The 21,683-nt window shown below is 31.0% G+C and overlaps 2 protein-coding genes across 2 annotated transcripts; both read right to left on the bottom strand.

Annotated features, from left to right (window-relative positions):
- Nucleotides 1-3,418: 3,418 nt before the first annotated feature.
- On the bottom strand, nt 3,419-13,389 carry LOC134695298 (protein cueball-like). The gene is made up of 3 exons (XM_063556521.1): nt 13,355-13,389; nt 4,849-4,967; nt 3,419-3,706 (listed from the first exon to the last, which is right to left on the bottom strand). Exons 1-3 carry the CDS (start codon nt 13,387-13,389, stop codon nt 3,441-3,443), a joined length of 420 nt encoding a protein of 139 aa, XP_063412591.1. The 3' UTR covers nt 3,419-3,440.
- Nucleotides 13,390-14,607: 1,218 nt separating this feature from the next.
- On the bottom strand, nt 14,608-21,628 carry LOC134694960 (low-density lipoprotein receptor-related protein 6-like). The gene is made up of 6 exons (XM_063556083.1): nt 21,545-21,628; nt 19,687-19,813; nt 18,538-18,727; nt 17,506-17,718; nt 16,848-16,963; nt 14,608-15,323 (listed from the first exon to the last, which is right to left on the bottom strand). Exons 2-6 carry the CDS (start codon nt 19,745-19,747, stop codon nt 15,052-15,054), a joined length of 852 nt encoding a protein of 283 aa, XP_063412153.1. The 5' UTR covers nt 19,748-19,813; nt 21,545-21,628; the 3' UTR covers nt 14,608-15,051.
- Between the last annotated feature and the right edge of the window lie 55 nt (nt 21,629-21,683).

The raw sequence follows: 21,683 nt of genomic DNA, 5'->3' as shown, positions 1-21,683 counted from the left end.
TCATGCTGTGTTTATACTTTCTTTTAAAGACATCCGTCTCAGTCTAAAATAAAATAACAAAAATCAATTAAACAATAATCAAACAGTGTGCGCCTCTGCAAAGTATGTAAGTACATTTTGTTTCGAAAGAAAAAATAATTCTAGATTGCTGTGATGTTTCTGAATTTAAAATTAAAAACATTGTCATTGATATTCAGTTAGACAATTATATATTGCGGTATGGGCTTTACTCATTGTTGAAGGCCGTATGGTGACCTATAGTTGATAATGTCTGTGTTATTTTGATCTTGTGTGGATAGTTGTCTCATTGACCGATCGGAAAGAAGAAAAAACAATAAAGTCAAACTATCTCAAACACCAAGAACCTTTTATCATTCACTTCAAAACGTGCAGATAAAAACCCATTACACATTAATAGGTTAAGAATACTCAAGAGATAACTGTATTGTATTTGAAGCTTTACGGACGTCCTTCGGTAGTTTTATTTTTGCAAATTTAGTTTACCTGATGACGTCAGCAAAGCTTCTCTATTATAATGCAAAACATACATTTTTCAATTCAAATCAAATCATTATTTAAGTGTAAAATTTACATTAAAGAAAATTCAGCGAAAATATGTTATCTCTTTTGGACGTCATAGGTATGCAAATACAAACACTGGCCGTTTTGTGGCTACTTGGCCGCTTCGGAATGTAATAAAATTTGATCAAAGAAGATTTCTTGATGCAACATGTGAGTTAATTTTTGTTATTATTGTAGAAATTACGTCAATACAATCAGCAATTCAAACTGTTGGCTCCCTTAGTTATATACAAGGAGATAGAGATAGAGTAAAAGTGTCTTGCACCAAGTCAGGAAGATGGTCATTGTTATATTATTGTTCGTTTCTGTGTGTGTTGCATTTTGACGTTGAGTCGTTTGTGTTTTCTCTTATTTTTTAGATAAGACGTGGCACGGTACTTGTCTATCCCAAATTCATGTATTTAGTTTTGATGTTATATTTGTTATTCTCTTGGTGTTTTGTCTGATGCTTGGTCCGTTTCTGTGGTGTGTCGTTGTTCTCCTCTTATATTTAATGCGTTTCGCTCGGTTTTGGTTTGTTACCCCGATTTTGTTTTTTGTCCATGGATTTATGAGTTTTGAACAGCGGTATACTACTGTTGCCTTTATTTACGCTTACTGTCATCTAATAAGAACCATTGATACAAAACAATTGTATTAAAATGACAAGTATAAGCAATTGATTGACTCATATATTTTCATGTATTATGTTTCCAGTATATTTTAATGTATCGAAGGCAAAAAGGTACAAAGACATAGTATTTTGTATTTATGACTGTAAATCATACTTTTAACGTATACATTGACACATGTGCCCTTTTTACTACAGTCTGCTTTAATTTGGATATATCTTCAAATAAGAAATGTTTTTCTGTGGGACAATACAGAACAAACATTAAAAAAAACCTAGGCTTAGACTACTATAGCCACAACACCACAACTCAACATTGTATATTAGTACTTAGATGTTTAATAATACGTGTTTGCAGGAACAAACTATAAGATTGAAGGTAAATGATAATTTACCTTGTTGGCTTTTAATCGCAAACACACACACAATGTCTTCCCAATTACCATTCCATTCTGCAGTTCTTTTCCGATTCGACTAAGCCACGGACACACAATTATTGACAATAATTGCAGAAGAACTGTAACATACTTTCACAAATTTTAAACGAATACTTAAACAAAATCAAATACTATGATATGTATCATGATATTGATATCAGGGTTTTTTCTTGGTTGTGTTTCTTGACTATTAGAGGACTGTTCTTTATAATACCTTAAAGTACGGGGGTAGAATGCGGAGCAGGATATGTTAACCTTTCCAGACCACCTTGAATACACAAGACGGTTCTCTGATAAGGTGTTGTCAGACATGTGTTTTCCCCATGATTTTGCAAGTCTACTTTTGAGTGTTGCGCTTTCCTGTTTGTGTGAATGATATAATAGCACATGCATGCGCTTTGTGTTTTGTAGTATATAAATATTTCAAATACATTTATCAATGAACAGTTGCGATTTCGATCTTCAATACAAGGAACTTATCCTACAATTGTGCATGTACTTATTTATATAGACAAATGGATGCTATCTAAATCTTCTCATATAACATTTATTGAAAGAAACACATGCCAATATTTCTTGAATATTTTGAATAAAGAAATCTTATCCACTATGTACTGTCTTACAGCTGGTTTAGTAACTATATCGACAAACACTGCTTGAAAGTAGATAAGAGCGTAATACATACTTGAAACTGAGGACAACGTAACATATGAGTAAATTTGCATGTAAAATTCAAATACACAAACCTAAATGTAATTTGCAGTCATTGGTAACTTTACAATACGTTATAGAATACTCACAAAGATTTGTAATACAAGTACCGCTTATGATTTAAACTATTAGCTTGTTACACATAGGCAACATGTTTTCGTAACAAATATAAAATAGTAAAAGAATTATAAAATAGAACGATATAGTAATGCATGCTATAAATCAACAAACTACACGACAGTATATAAAAAAAAATCAACATCATAAAGCTGTTAAATATCATGTGATTATCAACTATATAAACATAAATAACGATTCCACGAAACACCTAGACACTAATAGATATTAAATAACGAGTTAAGTGTATATTTTAGTAAATATTTGTGAATATTATGTGGCTGGTGTTAATAAATAAACAAACATGTGCAAAGAAGCGCTAGCAACTATCAACAAAATCACATATTAAAACATTGAAATGTAAATTAAAAAAAGAGATGCACATACACATTGTAATATATCATAATCATTGTAATCAATACAAAACTCCATGTACAAACAAAAAACATTTGTCCTTTTACAGTTCCGAAAACTTCTGAAAAGGTACATGATCAGTTAAAATATCTTTTGTCATTTAGTGCCTGTTAAGAACCTAAAAACACGTTGTTTTACATATGATTCATTAACTGAGTTATAAATGCTTACACTTGATACGCATGTGGTGTGTGTCCGTAAATATATTATCCAAAACAGAAATTGTGATCTTTTTCAATGCAGTCATAATATAAAAAGCGCAAATAACGTTGTGTTCAGAGCCGATCTTTGACTGGTTCATTTTTCAATATGAAAAGCTGTATGATTGCGTATAAATTGTCGTGTTGTTGTTGTCTCGTTGAAGTATATAAAAATTTTCCTTTAATTCGTAGTAGCAAAATTTTGTACCACATTTAGGAATCTCTTGGTTGTTAATGCGGTTTAATTTTTTTATGTTTTGACTTTCAAAATAATTTGTTTCAGTGGTCTTGATAGGTGTTACGTGTATGCTCTTTGGATGTGCCCCTCGTGTGCTACATTCTGTAAATCCCTGTTATATTAGATACGCACTAACCTTTTTCCTGGTAAAACATTATACCATAAATCATCTCTGTATCAGAATATATAACATTTGCTTTAGTTGGTGATGAAAATATGACCCGTAGAATTCGTTTGCCATTTGCACAGTATATATCGCTATTATGTACATGTATTCCTATGTTTGCATGTGTTTCGTTCGTGCTGACAATTTTGATAATATTAGATCCATTAAGATTGGAAGATTTTACATCACCGCTCTTTCTTTCAAGCCAAAACAGTCTATCAGGATTATACTCTGGAAGGAAATTGGACACCTGGCATTACATATATATTCGAAATGCTTTCGAAATTAGTTATTTCATCATTGTATGTGCAAGAATCAAATACTGTAATGAAACAAATATGCAGGGTTAATTTAGATTATATTCAGGCCGATTCCATGTTAATGTGAAATAAATATATTATATACTTGACTAACACGCATATTCCTGTTTTATTTCATAACGATTAATAAGGTTACACATCACAAAAATACATGCCACTTTTTCGATAATTGTATCATATATTTTGAACGCGGTTGCAATGCACATGTACCAGAGAATATATCCCTTGCAGGTAAATAAGAGAAAGCGAATTAACGAATGCAGAAAAATTCAGTCAAAACACTTATTATACAAATACTCATATTTTGTATATTTTTTTCGATACACCTATCAACAATTAGTCAACCGACGAATATATAAGCATTTACATTTACACAACGGTCACAACCGTACGGCCTTCAACAATGAACAAGGCAAACTCCGTATAACAGGCTAGAAAAGTCTTGAAATGACAATCTTGAAATCAACGAAACCAAAAAAAAAAAAAACGTCTGATTTATGTACAAAACTATAAACTAAAGACGAATATATCAAATAGCAGTCAACGACAGCCTCTTTCTTGGGACAAACACATACAGAATTAGGCGGGAATAATATACATTAATTTGTATATTGTTATACGCAATGCAAATATTACATATTTAATAATTCAGGTAAGGAAAAATCTGCTCCCAGTAATTGATAACAACTCGCCCCTTCCAATATGAAATCTTATCATGCTTTTCTGTTCCTTTTTTTATGTTGTCAAATATGAATTAAAAAAACGCACGAAAAATGCAAAAGAGACGTTCAAACTCATGAAAAACTAACTGATAATCCCATGGCTAATCAAGAAAAAAGACAAACACACAAAAGGACAAATAGACAAACAGATAAACAACAATACACAAAACCCAACATCTAACACCAAAAACGGAAAACAAACGAACCCCACAAAAAACTGGGGGTGACATTCGGTACTCTGATTTGGTTAGCAGATCCTGGTCCATGTGTTGATAAAGATTAACATTTGACAATTTCTGTCTTTCAAAATTTAATTTTCTGAATGATATACCTATACTCAAACCAGTTACTTGTTCTGTGTTAACATCTACTACTTCTTGTGGTCCGGTACCATTTAAACGTGATCGTCTAATTGAACTACGTGTGGGATAGATACTGTAGTACAGCCATCTACGTATAAAATGACGTACACAAAACGAAATATAAATACAAAATCGAAACATGTAAGACTTCCTCTACAAAGTGACAAAATATTTGTTCAATTTCAAAATTGAGTAGTTAGCCGTTTTGTTCACTTCAGGGAACGTTTTTTTACGCTGTGCTGTTGATAAGATTTGTCTGAAGATTTGTTTTTAGACTCAAAATCATTTTATTTGCTTTTAGTGGTTCATACTACCATTGTTTTGATTTATTGGTAAGTCATTTTTTCCATTACTTACTTCCAGAATATTTAGATTGATTAACCTTTATATTGATATGTTGCGATTTGATTCTTTTAAAATATAAGCTTTGTTTTTCAGCGTAACGTTACATGTGATTTGTCAAATAGAAAAAAAAAACATGTTCTAGAATAAGATTTTGATTGAATACTTAACTTGACAACTTTAGCCAATCATACCAATTTGACTTGAGGGTGCATTTTGTCTGAATAGTGAATAGCTCTTCTTTTAAAGTTTACTTTTATTGTGTGTTGTTCATGTTTATTGGTGTTTTTTTTCAAATTTGGAAAACTACATCACACATTGTTTCAAATTGTGCTGATACAATAGCTTAATTTTGCTCCAAATATCAATGTAAACGAGACTAATGAACGATTGATTGTAAAGATAAAGTTGACCCATGGTTTTCGGCTGTTTTCTGATCTTTGGTCTGGTTGTTGTCCAGTTGACACATTCTCCATTTCCATTCTCAATTATATAAGCAAAATTATATTATGAAATTTGCAATGCCTTAAGGCCAATATATAATTTAAAAGCGGACTTTACTTAAAATTGTTATTTAAAAGAGATATCAGAAAGGAAGTTTGCATGTCATCAGTTAAATATTAAAAAAAAACATTTCTATACCATACTAATAAACTATATCAGTGATATGTAATTGTATTTTGATATCCAAATAAGACCGTACCATGACATATAATGGTTTACTTTTATAAATTGTAACCTGGAAAGAGAGTTGTCACATTAGCACTCATACCACATCTTCCTCTATTTATAAACCATCTAGGGTAATGCAACGTCCTCCAAGTCAGGAATGTGAATACATGGGTTACAGTAGTTTTTATCACTTTATTTGCAAACGAGTCTGAAAAATACTAAGCAAAACAGGTAAAACTACTGCCATTTAGGTCTAAGTGGGTATTAATTTTAAATGTTTATCACCCCGTAAGACATGTCAAACAGATATTGAATATCAGACTATATCATGCATATTGAAATTTCTGAATAAATAGTTTTTATTCTCTGTAATAGAATATTCAATGTGAATCACGCTACACACATGTATGAATAGTTTAATCAATCACGCTCTTTAAAAAAGGTATCAGTTTATTGTGTCGCGATTCTATCTTGGTAATGTGTATTGTAGATGTATTGTCACGAGGACATTTCAATCTGAAACCGTATAATTCTCTTTTGTATATAACTAGGTCAGATACTAACTTTTCTATGTTAAATGACGAGTAGCAGCGAAATTAACAAAAACAGAATAATGCACACATGACAAATAAGTTGATAAATACGTTCGTGTCCGAATTACAATGGGTTGTTGCGATGCATACAATTTGAAAACCAGTATAAAATTGCATCAGATAAAAAAATGCAATTGTTTTGCGTTATGAGAAATCGACGTTCATATTTTGTTATTATACCTCGGAGAGACTGGGCAAATGAATATTGTGGTTATGAAATAATGATTAACAATAAGATTAAAGTATAAACTGCATAAATTACCAAATCTTTTTGCCGGCTTTCTTTAGTTATGATTTCTACAAATCAGTTTCAAGTCAGTATAATTACTATTGTCCTGGTTATTTAAAGTTAATACACTTCAGTAATTTTTAGTGTATTTCCGTTTACGTCATTTTGCACATGTTGTAAGAAAAAAATAATTGAAATCGAAATAAACGATTTAAATAGATTCATTTTACTTTACATGTTTGGTGTACCTTTTTTGTAATAATTTGCCATATTAATTATTTGCTGACAATACAGAAAATAAAACATTGACTTATAATTTAATTTTGGAAGTAACGCGTCTTCTGATTGGCTGACGTTATTTTGCTATCAGCCCATAGACATAATTTTATCATGTGACCGTGACGTCGTCAACGTTTTTTATGGTTTTCTACGGTTTAAATCCTAAATGGAATTTAGGATTAGGTTATAAGATATGACTGTGATATTTTTTTCTGTCTATTCGAAATAACATAAAAAAAAATGCGGTTTGGATGCGGTTGGATAACCCGCTTCGCGTGTTATTCAGTGTGCACCATTTTTTTAGTTATTTCCTCATAGACAGAACATTTTTCACATTCATTCCTTAATTAATATAAAGTTTTTTAATAAAAAGGTTTTCAATTTTCAAGCTGTAATATGACATTTTAATATTGCATTATTAAAGAAATTGATGATGTGAAGATGTCAGAAATGTGATTTGATTTTTCTCTTGCCTTCAACCTACTTGTTGATCAATTGACATCTAGTGTAATTTTAAATGTTATCAAACATCGAAACTTTCTAAAAGTAAGTTCTTTCAAGTCAATGCTATAAATTATAAATAAAGAGATGTGGTAGTATTGTCAACGAAAAAACTATCCACCAAAAGTCATATGAAGTGGATGTAAGCTGTTATAGGCATCCGAACGAACTTTAACAATGAGAAAAAGACAGAGAGAGAGAAGGAGAGACAGAGACAGAGACAGGGACATAGATAGACTAATTTACAAATGTGACAACGCTATAAACATTTGTAAACCTGTTCATTGAAAACTTCTGATAGGATCATGTAGCAGGTTCAGGATATATACAGTTTACAACCTGCAAAATAGTCCAAAAAATCAAATGTGTATACCTATACAAAAATAATGTAAAACATAAAATTGAGAAAGGACATGGGGAGTGTGTCAAAGCGTATATAACTTATCTTCAGAACAGAAGCAAAGGAAAGCTGTCGATCCGAAGAATGTCAACAATACACCAACGTCAATTCATTTCTATGTTGTAAGCAATAATTGATTAGTTAAAATCTAATGCAGCAAAAGTAAGATATTAACATGTACCTAATCATAAATAATAAAAGTAAATTCTATAAAAATACTGAACATAATCTCATGGCAAAATCAAATAACAAAGCACATCAATTGCGAATGGACAACAACTGTCAAATAGCTGACTTGGTTCAGGTATTTTCCGATGTAGAAAATGGTTGGTTGAACCTGGTTGTATAGTGCTAAACCTCTCACTTGTACGACAGTCGCTTCAAATTTATATAAAATTGATAATGATATCGTCAACATGGTCAAGTAGATGACAAATAAAATTGTTTGTGGCGAATATTGATACAATACCGTTATTTAAATTATACGTCCATGAATATGAAAAAGCACATATAGGCTGTTATTCATTACGTGTTCTTCAACCATGATCTTGATTTGCCCTTTTAACTCTTTGGATTCGAGCGTCCTTGATGAGTCATTTCTACACGAAACGCACGTATTGTTTAAATAATTAGTGTCTGGTAACTTTGAATAGTTTCGTTACTTTTTTAAATTGATGACGAATGCTGTAAGAAATAAGGAAAAGAGCAATTGGATAAAAGTTTGAATCAAAATATACCGGTAAAAGTCTTATGAAAGCAAATATATAATTTTCGTCAGGTAGACTTATAAAATGTACGATCTATCTAAGAATTACCAGTACACCCAACGACTACATGTGTTCTTCTTCGTTCCTTATGTAAACATATAATAATGAAATTCTTACATAGACGACGGGTGTCACATGTTGGACAGGTTTTGCATACCCTTCCGGAGCTCCTGAGATCACCCCAACTTTTGATTGGGTTTGTGTTAAATAATGTACGGTGTATATACAATTACTGGATAGTAATTAACGATTTATTCGTTTCTCAGTTTTAATGTTGTATTTATGATTGTATTCCGTTTGACAATACAAGTGTTATGATTAAAGTGTTATTTGTGAGATTACAGTGAACAGTTTCGATGTTTAAATTTCCAACAAATTGATTAATACCAATAACTATGTCTTCGTCTTTATCTGTCAAATAAAGTAATGTAGCTCTGTCCTTTAAAAAAAACATACATACTTCGGGGCTTTTTATAGCTGACTATATGCGGTATGGGCTTTGCTCATTGTCGAAGGCCGTACGGTGACCTATAATTCTTAATGTTTGTCATTTTGGTCCTTTGTGGATAGTTGTTTCATTGGCAATCATACCACATCTTCCTTTTTTATATTGTGAGTGTACTCCTGGATTGTAACTTTTGTAAGCTCTCTTGCTTGTTTTGTACAGATTGTAAATATTTATTGTTCTATTTGTTATCTCTGTGCCGATGTAATGCATTGGCTTGATGAGAATAAAAATATATATAGCTTGAAATATATAAACTCCGATTCCTTTCATGGATTTGGCTATATTTTTTTTACCTTTTGGATGATAGCTCTTCATCTTTTATATAAACTTTGGATTTCAAATATTTTGGCAACGAGCATCACTGAAGAGACATGTTTTGTCGAAATGCGCATCTGGTTCAGAAAAACTGGTACCGTTATTGTTTTTGAAACCTTATGTTTGTCTCCCATGTTTAATATATCGTTTTTAGGAAAACCAGTTTGTTCCAAACCTGTTCTGCTCGATGCTTTTTTTGTATAAATAGACAACATTTGATGTTTAAACACTAGAAACATTTACATTTTACTGAAACAAGGTATGCAGGAGTGATCGCTAATTTTTTGTTAGCCTAAATAAAATATAATTCCTTAGATTGTAGTCTCATTGAGGATGTTTTATTATAAAGTCAATTCGTTTGTATCAACATTGTGTTATTGTCAATATTTCTTTAGAACGGATCTTAAAACAAATTACAGTGCATGGACGTTTGATAGCTATCTTTCTTTTTTGTTGTAACTACGCGATGTTATTTAGAACTACATTTTATTATTAGTGATTTATAAAGTGTTATGCAATTACTCTCATGATTACTTTATGTAACAGTGTTAATATAAGGACAAATTTATAAGAAACCAAAAAAGAAAAATGTATGTTTGGCTCAAAAAGCAAAATAAAATGTGATGATCGTTTTCGGCCATCATATAGGTAGAGCGTGATAGTATGAGTGCAATATCAATAAGAAAGAACAAAACATTTATATTTCAGATTGATGTTTGAGTATTGCTTGCTTAATTTTTAGTAGCAAATGTTGTATCTATTCTAAAAAATGTAGGCGGCTTTGTAAGATTTGTTTTTTTGTTTTTATTTATTATAGCACTATATCACAATGACGGGATGAATTAGTACAGAGCCACCTCAACTAGATATTGTCAAAAATAGAGTAAAGAGTTAAGGCAATATTCAAAAAACATATAAGATAATACTTTCACACGTTATTGAGATACTAAAAACGTCAGTTAACAGAATCTTTACTTTCAGTCGTTAGTTTTCTAGTTTGAATAGTTTTATATTGTCATATCAGGGCCTTTTATAGCTGACTATGTGGTATGGGTTTGGCTCATTGTCTAAGGCCGTCAGATAACCTATAGTTGTTAAAGTCTGTGTCATTATGGTTTCTTGTGGACAGCTGTCTCATTGGCAATCATACCACATCTTCTTTCTTTCTATTTTAGGTCATCGTGTATTATTTATAATTATTTGTGAAGTTGCTACGGAATACTATCATCAAAGTCTTGGTATATTCAGATGAACTTTTAAAAGGCGACAGGTTCTTCGAACTACAAATGCAAACTCCGTACAGTGATCGTTTCCGTTCCGGAACTTTTTTCCTTCTCCATCAATTAGTGTAGAGTAGTATTCGGGCCCGTATGCGGATCGGAACTGGAACTGCCGGGGAGTTTGCTACAAATGGTTCAACACCTTTCGTATCAGACACGAAGTCTAAGTAGCAACTGCATCTCTTGAATACCGAAAAAGTTGGAAAATGTATATCTTATAGGCAGGTGATGTTGATGTATTGCTAATAATGTTGCGGAGTTTGGGTAATTTCAAAATCAAAATCGTCTCGTTTGTCATAGATTATAGATGCAAGCTTAACTTTGTCATATGATAGGTGGGATGCCATTTGGACAATTAAAGATAAACCAACCACTACAAGTGTATTGATATCCTGTGTATTGATATCTTGTACATACGTCATTAACTTAAACACATGCATTTCAATATAACTAATATAAGATAAAATGATAGAAAAAATTTACAACAAACTCATTATTCTACATTCTATGTATTGGTCGGTATTATTAAAAGAAGATAGGAGAAATGTCAGCAGGTTTGATACAAATTAAAGACGGGATGTTCTATTACATACATATCTTAAGTTTGAGAAATGCAAGCTAGTTTCAATACTGATCATTTGAATATTATTATTATTTTCTTGACAACGCTATTTGTCACTATAAAATTGTTCTCCATCATTAGATTGTCTTGTTTTTATCTGTAAGAACTTAATGGTAATGTGACTTCCGTTCTGGTATGCTCAATCCACCTTAAAAATAAGAGATAATATTTATATTGATCCAGCTGAAACACAAAAAAAACCGATCACAATTAGTTTTAACATTTTCACAAGTTAATGCATGTTTGCTGAGTCAGTATTAATTTGAATATGTTTGACAAAACATAATCTAAACAATGAAAATAAAAAAAATAGAAATTAATACTTTTTTTTTCGAATATGTGTCATTCCACATACTCAAAAATTTGTTATTGAACAACGTTATTAAATATGCGTTATACAGATGATATCAGATATGTCGCAACTACAATACCGTTCCCTTTCACGAATGTGACATATCACATTAGACTATTTACTGGCTTTGTAAAAACATGGGCAACACGACAGTTGTCACATGCTGAACAGGATATGCTTATCCTTCCGGAGCCCCTGACATTATTGAGGTTTGTGCTGTTGTTGAGCCGCTATTTGTAATACTTTGTTTATGCATCGATGTCAAAATAATGGAACTCAATGCGACTGTCGTACAAATGAGAGCTTAACATCTATAAAACAAAGTTCAATCTACCATATTCTACATTTAAAAGCCACGAATGGCAGTTGTTGTCCTTTCGTGTGATGTGTTTTATCATTTTATTTTGCCGTTTGATAAGGGACTTTACATTTTGAATTTTCCTCGGAGTTCAATATTTTCGTAATTTTATTTTTTCAAAAAACAAATGGCCGCGTTTTGTAATGGTTATCCTTGTTTTATCCGAAGTTACGGAAAGCCTGGCATAAGATGTTTTTTATGTGTATTTATCATCGATATCCCTTTTATTAGTGTGTGGCAATATACACGGCAGATGATGATGTTGCATATATAATGATATTCATTTTGTTCTTCGAGAATCTTGTTTGATGATTGTAGTGTTGAATAAAATTATCAGTGTAGTTCCTAAAAAAAATATATACTCATGTCAGATCTAAAACATTTAACTAATAAACAATGCTTTGCAATAAAGTGAACCTAACGTACACTAGGCATGTCACATTCGCCACATGTCACATTCGCCACCCTCGGAGTATGCACATTTTTAATGGAATAAATAAACTCAAATGATGAGTGCAATTAATATATTCGCAACATTTTATTTATTTTCTATTTTTTGTACATTTTTTATTTGTTTTGAATGATAATGTATGTCGTTCCGGACCAAATGACGATGTTAAATTGCTATCTATCAAGTTTGAATCGTGCAGAATGTTATTAACTAATATAACGTAGTACTCACCTTGATGTCAATGCAATCGAACGGATAAATTGAATAAGCTACTTGCTCGTGCAGATCAGGACAATAAAGTAACAATACATTTGGCATGTTATATATACATGTTATATGTTTATATATTTAACAACATACAGTAAAAAAGTATCTAAACAATTGAATACTGTGAATTCATTTATTGTTTATATTCGTTGGATACTAATTTTCGTGAATTTCGTTGGTACAGGGGAACAACGTATTTAAATGTTCAATGATCTACAGCTTTTCTAAAAGAATGTATTCAGTATTTACAAAAAACACAGAATTTAAGCATCAATGAATATGCAAGTTTTCGTCAATCCACGAATATGCAAGTGTTCGTCAATCCTCGAAAATTGGTACTTACGAAAATAAATGAAGCCACAGAATACCAAATATCATAATACAATTAAACCAAGTTAAAAATAATTTCATGGTTCTTTAATATAAGCAACACGACGTGTGCTGCCTGTGCAACAGGATCTGTGTACATCCAGGGCAACCTAAGCTTTGATGGTCTCGTGTTGCTTACTCTTTAGTTATCTATTTTGTATCGTGTGTACCTTTGATCGGCTGTTGGTCTATACTTTTTAGCCATGGCCTGGTCAGTTTTTTTTTCGACTTATTAGTTTGTCCGTCCTTCTTTTTCCGCATCTCGTTTATATTAGGACGTATATAAAAACTAAGCTACTTTGTTATCAAACTTTGCGATTGATTTACAACTAGAATGTATCGATTATAAAACATAGAATAATTACATTAGATGTATGTTTCATTAAAATACGTTATTTTGATTGGCTAAACTGTAATCTCGCGTTATTCCTTAATCAACTTCATTACACAATAAAATGTATCATTCATGGTGGTATATGTTCCCACCATAAAGTGCACAGGTAAATTAGAGAAAAACTTGATAAACATTGTGGATGCATGATCATAGCTAAAATGTAATTATAAGTATTGAATGCTTCTTTTTGTAACTTCATCACGTTGTAAAGGCGTTAACCGTGCACACATCATTAGAATGGAACGCTTCCGCGCTTCATACAAAATGTACCTCGTTCAACGCCTTTACACCCCAATGAGGTTACAGAAAAGCATTCAATTCTTAAATAAATGTAGAATAGAATCGTATCGGTCAACATGTCATGCATATGAAACAATACAACAAAGAAGCTAGGTTAGTAAGACATATGCAAAGAACATCAAAAACTAGTTTTGCATTATTAATGTATAAAAGAACTGATTATATAAAAATTCACATTCTGAATACCAAAGTAGAAATATTTTAACGGGTGACATATGTGGAACAGGATCTTCCTACCCTGATCACCTGAGATGACCGCAAGGTTTTGTCGGGCTTCTTGTTGTTTATTCTTTAGTTTTCTATGTTGTGTATTGTGTACAAGTATTTTCTGTTTGTTTTTAATTATTTAGTATGGCGTTGTCATTTTACGTTCGAACTTTGAGTTTGACTCTACCGATGGTATCTTTCGACGCTCTTTTAGACGTTATATGCGTTTTGGGTTTTTTTTAGAAAAAATATTTTTGTGACACGCTCATAACCATAATAACTATGGTATCTTGTGTTTAATCTGCGAAGACGTGAAACAATTAGGTTAAGCTATATATTTTTGCATGAAAGCGTCAAGCAGTAACTATTTTTTGTTATCGCACGAGCTAAACAACACATAAAAAGAGAAAGATATGAACTATACTGCCACAGAGATGCTATATTAATAATATCTAAAACAGTAGACAATTAGATTAAACTATCTTTCATGTTAGAGTCATGAACATGCCAGAAGCTTTGAACACTCACATATACATATATTATTTAATGCAATACTATATCGATAGAAAAATACTTATAACGACTTTAAGGTGTACATCAAGTTTCAATTTAATAAATGTTTTTTATTTGAATCATAGATTTATCGATAATTTATTTTAGCATAAAAGATTAAAATTTTAACTTAGTCTAAAACCAGGTTTAATCTACCATTCACTACATAAGGAAATGCCTGTACCAGTTCAGGAGCAGGAACGTCGTTGTCCACTCGTTTGAATTATTTGAGCTTTTGATTTTGCCATTTGATTATGAACTAACGGAATTGTCCTCGGAGTTCAGTTGGTGCATTAGTCTCACTCAATGTATATTAAAATTGATTCCCTCTTTTTTGTGTGTAGTCATGTTTTTTTATTCTTCATTGTAAGGTGAGATTTGATCATTTAACTAAAAGTTGGGTAAATGTTTATGCTAGTATTTACCTTTTTCCTTATAAACAAATAAACCATAGATCCTTGTGGTACCTGGGTATATGACTCTTGCAGATTTCACTGGTGACAATGTGACTTTAAGTATCTGATTGAAATTGACACAGTATATTTCGCTATCAAGTACATGGATGCCTACGTTTTTTATGGTCGTATTCGTGCTAAACACTTTCCTGTCACCAGTTCCGTTTAGATTAGCAGATTTCAAATCACCTGTCGCGAAGTTCATCCAATAAATTCTTTCGTCTTTGTAATCTAAAATAAAAACATTTATTGTTTTAGATATGTATTCAGAGCACCGATAAATATTGCTACATTTATATATTTATGTAGTAAAAAAGTAAATGTATGTATACATTTTTATACCATCTTTTCAACATATACTATCATTCAGACACATAATCTTTGATGTATTTCTCTCTCTCTCTCTCGTTTTTGATGATTGTGGTCAAGAAATATTTTTGTAAAAGTTAACGACAGCGTACGACGAACTGAAAACACATGTATATAGTTTCTTTCTTTCTTTCTGTCTATTTTTATTTGATATAATTTCTACCTTTTGCCGTTATCCTATGCATCAGTATCATCAACAATATGACAGGCATGAATTAACAACAATCGCTGAATTTAAACTCCTGGCTTTTAACTTTTTAATAAATTTGAAGGCACCAATATGGGACAGTGACGTATAACATTTCAATATACGGTCAAACTATACAAATCAGTTGAAAAGAGCATTTACGGAAATTACATAGATATAAATCAGTATATATCTATAAAAAAACGGATATAGTAGGGTATGTGTACATCCCACCCAACATAAAAGACGCAAACAACATATGCTTGACTGACATATAGTTCATAGCCATTAACAATTACCATCGATAGAAGATCATATCAAGACCAAACTATTAGTCAGTTCACAAACAACATCTAATAGATCTAGTGCAGATACATAATGTTCAGTCAACGAAAAAACATGACCTAATGAAATACCTAGTTATGTATCGCAAGATTTCAGTTGTGTCAAAATGCAGGTGTGACAATCACTTTAATTTGGTATCAATTTACTAATTAATATTTATTCAAATAAATATAATATTCGAATTTGGTTTGTGACCCAGATTTGTTTTCGCTAATTCGATTTGATAACTATTGAAAAGCGCTTTGATTATTTTGCATTACTTTATCAATTCCGTTTGATAAATATGTAAGTATATACAAATGTCAAAACCGAATCTTTGTGTTGATCAATAGAAGATTTTTATAGGATTCATATTTTTTCAGGTAAAAAAAACCTGACTTTAAAGCTAACACGTAAGACATAATTTACGTTCATGAAAATACAATGTTACTGATGGCATCGCATAGCAAACGAGCTTTAATATATAAATAATGTACGGGTGTGCAAAAAGCGACAGTGAAAGACCCTCATGGGAAGTTAAAAGTAAAAATCAAATAAAAAACAGAACTTCAAGGCAAATTCTGGAAAGTTATCCTATGCAAATGAAAAGGCTCGAACACATCAAACTAATGGATAATAAGGTCTATAAACAACCCGCTCGGCATAGCCAAAGTAACACCAATGTAAAAAAAAAGAAAACAGGAAAGAACAGTATTAAAAACACAAATAATAAAGAAATCACTACAAAGACTATATTAAAAAAAGTTTATGAATTATATAAACTTGTAAATCATGTTATTTTTCACCTACATGTATGTGATACTTTTCAAAGACAAATTAATAACGATTGTTCTATGCTCCTTACTATAACATACCTATACTTATATCTGAAGCCTCCTCTTTAATCACGGTATGTATTTCAGTACCATCCAATCGTGATCGTTGTATACTTCTTATTGGTGTCGTTAGTGTTGTACTATAATACAACCATCTACAATTTTGATTTGAAAAGAAGAACATTGAAACATCACTTTATGAATTGTGCTTAGTTTTCCTAATTCAGTGCTATAACATTTTGAAACATGCGTTACTTAATTTACTATTAGATCTATAACAATCAACAACAAAAAAAGACAAAATATCAGTGTTGAATTAGATTGCTAGGATATTTGTGTTTTTAACGATAGGAATAGCATTTGATATACATGTACACAACGATTTCCTCTTTCCAAAATTAGTGCATAACAATAAGAATGACGTTTAACAGAAAAAAATAAAATGATATGGGGTATTCATCCATAAAACATTATCAGTACATGAACAGCAAAAAAGCATACTTTATCGATATAGTAAATTTATATTGACGAAAACAATAAGGTTCCTACATCCTAAATTAATGTTGACCTGAGTGTAATATATCCCCTGATCTGTTCAAGATTTTACCCAATTTTTATTCAATGGTTTATATAAGCGTTCTCAGACGTGAAGTGGAGTCGTTTTGATATTTATTAAAATAACAAAATTGATACAAACCTGTTTTGATAGTCTAATGTTAGGGCAAATAGTGGATCATCATTGAGGACACGTGATTTACCAGATCCATCTAAATTACATCTATAAATATTTCCGGCATTATATTCAGTCCAATACACTTGGTCGTATAACGGATCAATAGCAATACCTATTGGTACACTCGCATTAATCACAAACTCTGATGTGTAGGGTTGATCTGATGGATACTTAAACCTAAGAATAAAACTTGTTTAAAAAGCTCATTTATATCGGAATGTCATGCATAAAATAGCCTAGCCAAAAGCTAAAACACCTTAAATGAATGGAAAACAACTGTTATATTCTTGACTCACAAATTGCATTTCAAAATGTAGAATCAGATTAGCTGTATATGTTCAACGTTTGAATTTAGTTTTTCATTTTCAAATATATTGGTCTCAATCATCACTGAAGATACATTTATTAAAAAAAGGTGCAGTAACATGTGTATCATAAGTGTTGATTCAATCATAAGTTTGACCTTAACGATGGACTGTAATCATAAAACAGTATAACTAGCTCAACATCCAGTACCTCGGTAACATATAGAAATATGGCTGTTTAATATATTTCATTTGTTGTAATAAAATTTATTACTACAGTCATAGCTCTGATTCCTTATCAAGGTTTTGCATTATCACGAATGACCCTTTTGGTTTTATGAAATTTTAAACGTATGAATAACGATTTTGTTTTTGGATATTCCCACCTTATACATCACTAAAGATAAATAATGCGCATTGGGTGCCTTGAAATTTGAAGTTGTTGCTTGTATCCTATTTTTGAATTATCAAACCATTAACAAAGTATATCTCTAAATTGGATAGGTTCGTTATACATATTCAAATGACATGTCAATATTCACCTAAGGATTTTGCTCCTTTTGGTTTTGAATGTTTGACAGAGTTTCGAAATCCTTTGATTTTATCCATGTAGTGCCATTAGATATTTTGCAAACTAACCCCTAGTTTTCTTTCCATACTTTGTTTTATGAAAATGATGTTATTATCTTACCTCTGTATGTCGTTCTTGTGAAGTCTTGGAAAATAGATATATCCATTGTTATAATCGTAAGTGATAGAATACACGTCACTCTGTATATTTGTTAATAGATATGATACAGTTCTAGTCTCCAAGTTGTATTCATATATTCTACCGTTATCATCAGTCATATTAGTTGAAAAGACAAACATATATGCAAAAACTGAAATATAAATTGAAAAACAAAATGAGTTTTTCTTCTCTGTTATAAGTTGCATATAATTATGTACATGCATCCCTTGATCTTCGTTATATAACGTTAACAAGAAAATGTAAATACAATAATAGCTACGTAGAAAGTATAAGATTCATATCACATGCATGGCATATTTAATTTGAAAACAAATACCACAATCATGTACATTTTTATGACATGTCTTATATTTATACAATGCAAATTTCCGAAGAAAAAAAATACACATAAAAAACGATTGTTTTCAAATCTTATTCCTAGATTTCTTCCCTAATTAGAAAGACTAGTATCTTTGAAAAATGTTTATTATAACATAAACTTCAATAGTCTGTTAAAAACGTCTAACGAAATTTCTACAAAAGTTTATTAAATTCTGCTTTAATAAAATATAGAAAATTATCAACAAAATATGATTCCACATTTTGCTTAGTGTATTTTCACACAAGTGTAAGATTGTTTGGAAGTTATAGACCCACCATATCAAGTGAAATTGAAATAGTTGTTGTATTTTCATTATATTTTATATTGATGAACTGTTGATTGAATAAGTACGATTAGAGTTCTTCTTCTTCGAAAATCAATTTTTTGACCATTATAGCTTAAATGATGTACTATGAATTCCTTACTATTAGTTGAATACCAAACTTCGTTGATTTCTTTGATACTCGTATGCATGTTATGGGATTCGGCCTGGGTTGCAGGATAAAAGGAAATGGGCATAACATTTAAATAAAAAAGTAAAAATACGGAGAATAAACAAAAGTAGCAAACAAAAACGAAAAAAGGAAAACGGGCAAAATCAATTAAATAATAAAGGATACAAGTAGAGTAATGCGCAAATCAATAACAGAATAGTGAGAAAATGCTACAGAATATTGATATAAAGAACCCCAACCAGACCATCCCTTATGTTAATGTGTTGTTCTTACCTGTATTTATAAAGCAGACACACATAACAAATTCAAACAAGACCAGCACGTGTAGTCTCATGTTGAGGAAACACAAATGATACGTTGATACGTTAACCAAGACTATGCTAGCAGATATAGCATACTTCTGAAGATATAATAATCAAGCGCATTAATTTAATAGTTTCTTTGCCAATTTCGTCGTTCATTCAGAATGAGAGCGAAAAAAAGAAAAACCCAAAGCCTTTTATAAAGTAAAATATTAAAATTAATGTGTTTAACTGATCAAATTTGATGCATTTCTACAAAATATAATAAGAGTACATAGTATGTATTAAGCTAAAGTAAAATTATGACATTTGAAGTGAATTTTAATGTGCGTATTGTTATGCTTTTACTTTTCTTCATTGACATATATGGTATAGAGGAGGGTTGAGATCTCATAAACCCCGCCGCATTTTTGCGCCTGTCCCAAGTCAGATGCCTCGGGCCTTAGTTAGTCTTGTTTTATTTTTTATTTTAGTTGATTGTGTACAATTCGGAGTTTAGTATGGCGTTGGTGACCTTCTGCTTTTGTCTTTTCTATGGTCGGGTTGTTGTATCTTTGACACATTCCCAATTTCCATTCTCAATGTTATATTGAAACAATACCACAACCCTGTCTAAGGCAAATACATCACCACAGATATTTTTGTTATTAAAACCCCTACAAAGGAAAAACATGAACTTTGAATTTCGTTATAATGTTACTTTGTATGTCATTTAAATATATCTGCATTGCATGGAATATGAACAGGAAGTATGTAACCAAATATATCCCCCTTAAACACACACTTCGACAATCGCAAACAAATGTAATGTATTACTACAATTATCAAGCTAAGGTATATCTTATAACAATAAATATCGATTGAAAACAAATGCAATATGTATTACTTGGAAATGAAAGAAGACTGAACACAATTGTGATCGTGTCGTTTAATATTAAAACGACAAATGCATGTGCTTTTTATTCCTAGCAGTCTTTTAGGTTTGTTTCAGTGTGATAATAATGTTAGAAGACTGCATGTTCGTTATTTCTTTAGGCTGGATTATGTACAAAATGATGTAGGTAATAATATTGATAATATCTGAATGCAATATTTTAACTACAAATGTAATTTAATGTGATTTGTCTTTTAAATTTCGTTTATTTATTGATTATGCATTTTATCTCATTTTGATAAATAAATTTGGATAGGAGTATCCCAACTTACAAAGTATTATGCTCGTAAACCTTTGCATAAATGTACGCATCCATCTAACAACATGCTTAAATTGAGTCTCTTGACAAATACTTATATGCAGAATAATCGCTAGTAACAAAATTGTTACTAGTATATAAAAATGTCTTCCTTTGTTCCGAGGTGTATTTAAACTTTAAAAGTTTAAACACAATAAACTAATTTTAAATTTTATATCCGTCAAAAAAAGTAATTCAATCTTCTTCTATCAATGAATTGTGTCTTTTGTTTAATATATCAAGTCGTTCACTATTTACTTTAATGTCGTTCTATATAGAATGACGTTGTCACACGGTTGAGAACTTAATACATTTACTAAAACTTTTGTTCAAGTTGTGTCGCGTAATGGTTTTCACAATACACAAAAGTAAACGGAAAATTATAACACAATCATTTGACGAGTTTTCAAGCATTGCAAATCAAACATGCAGACAACGTAATACAGTAGCTGTGCTTGTTAAAATAGATATATAACAATAGATCAAAGTGTAACTCTATATATTGCATACCTATGTGTATAAAATACATTACATTGTGTATGACTAAATGAATTAACTCGGCCGATTATTCTAAAACAGGAATAACATATTACTTACGACTTCTCTATGCAATCACCATTTAAATATACTTCACACGCGCTATATGCTTCACTTTACTATCGCGCAACTGTTTCCCGTGTGAGTTATGCAAGTGTATTTATTGTCAACCGGAAATGTTAAAGGATGAATTACAATG

The sequence above is a fragment of the Mytilus trossulus genome, chromosome 13, assembly GCF_036588685.1.
Source record: "Mytilus trossulus isolate FHL-02 chromosome 13, PNRI_Mtr1.1.1.hap1, whole genome shotgun sequence".
NCBI lineage: Eukaryota > Metazoa > Mollusca > Bivalvia > Mytilida > Mytilidae > Mytilus > Mytilus trossulus.
This window is presented reverse-complemented; position numbering and strand designations above follow the sequence as displayed.

Bases quoted from the DNA above. Each gene is read 5' to 3' on its own strand.
- LOC134695298 (XM_063556521.1), bottom strand. From the start codon at position 13,389: ATGGCTAAAAAGTATAGACCAACAGCCGATCAAAG. The intron at 4,968-13,354 runs GTACACACGATA...TTTTATACGTAG, and splicing joins AGACCAACAGCCGATCAAAG to ATGGCTGTACTACAGTATCT. The intron at 3,707-4,848 runs GTATATCATTCA...ATTTCCTTCCAG, and splicing joins AGTAACTGGTTTGAGTATAG to AGTATAATCCTGATAGACTG.
- LOC134694960 (XM_063556083.1), bottom strand. From the start codon at position 19,747: ATGAGACTACACGTGCTGGTCTTGTTTGAATTTGTTATGTGTGTCTGC. The intron at 16,964-17,505 runs GTTTGTATCAAT...TCAAAATTGTAG, and splicing joins ACATTAGACTATCAAAACAG to ATGGTTGTATTATAGTACAA. The intron at 15,324-16,847 runs GTATGTTATAGT...TTTTTATTTTAG, and splicing joins GGCTTCAGATATAAGTATAG to ATTACAAAGACGAAAGAATT.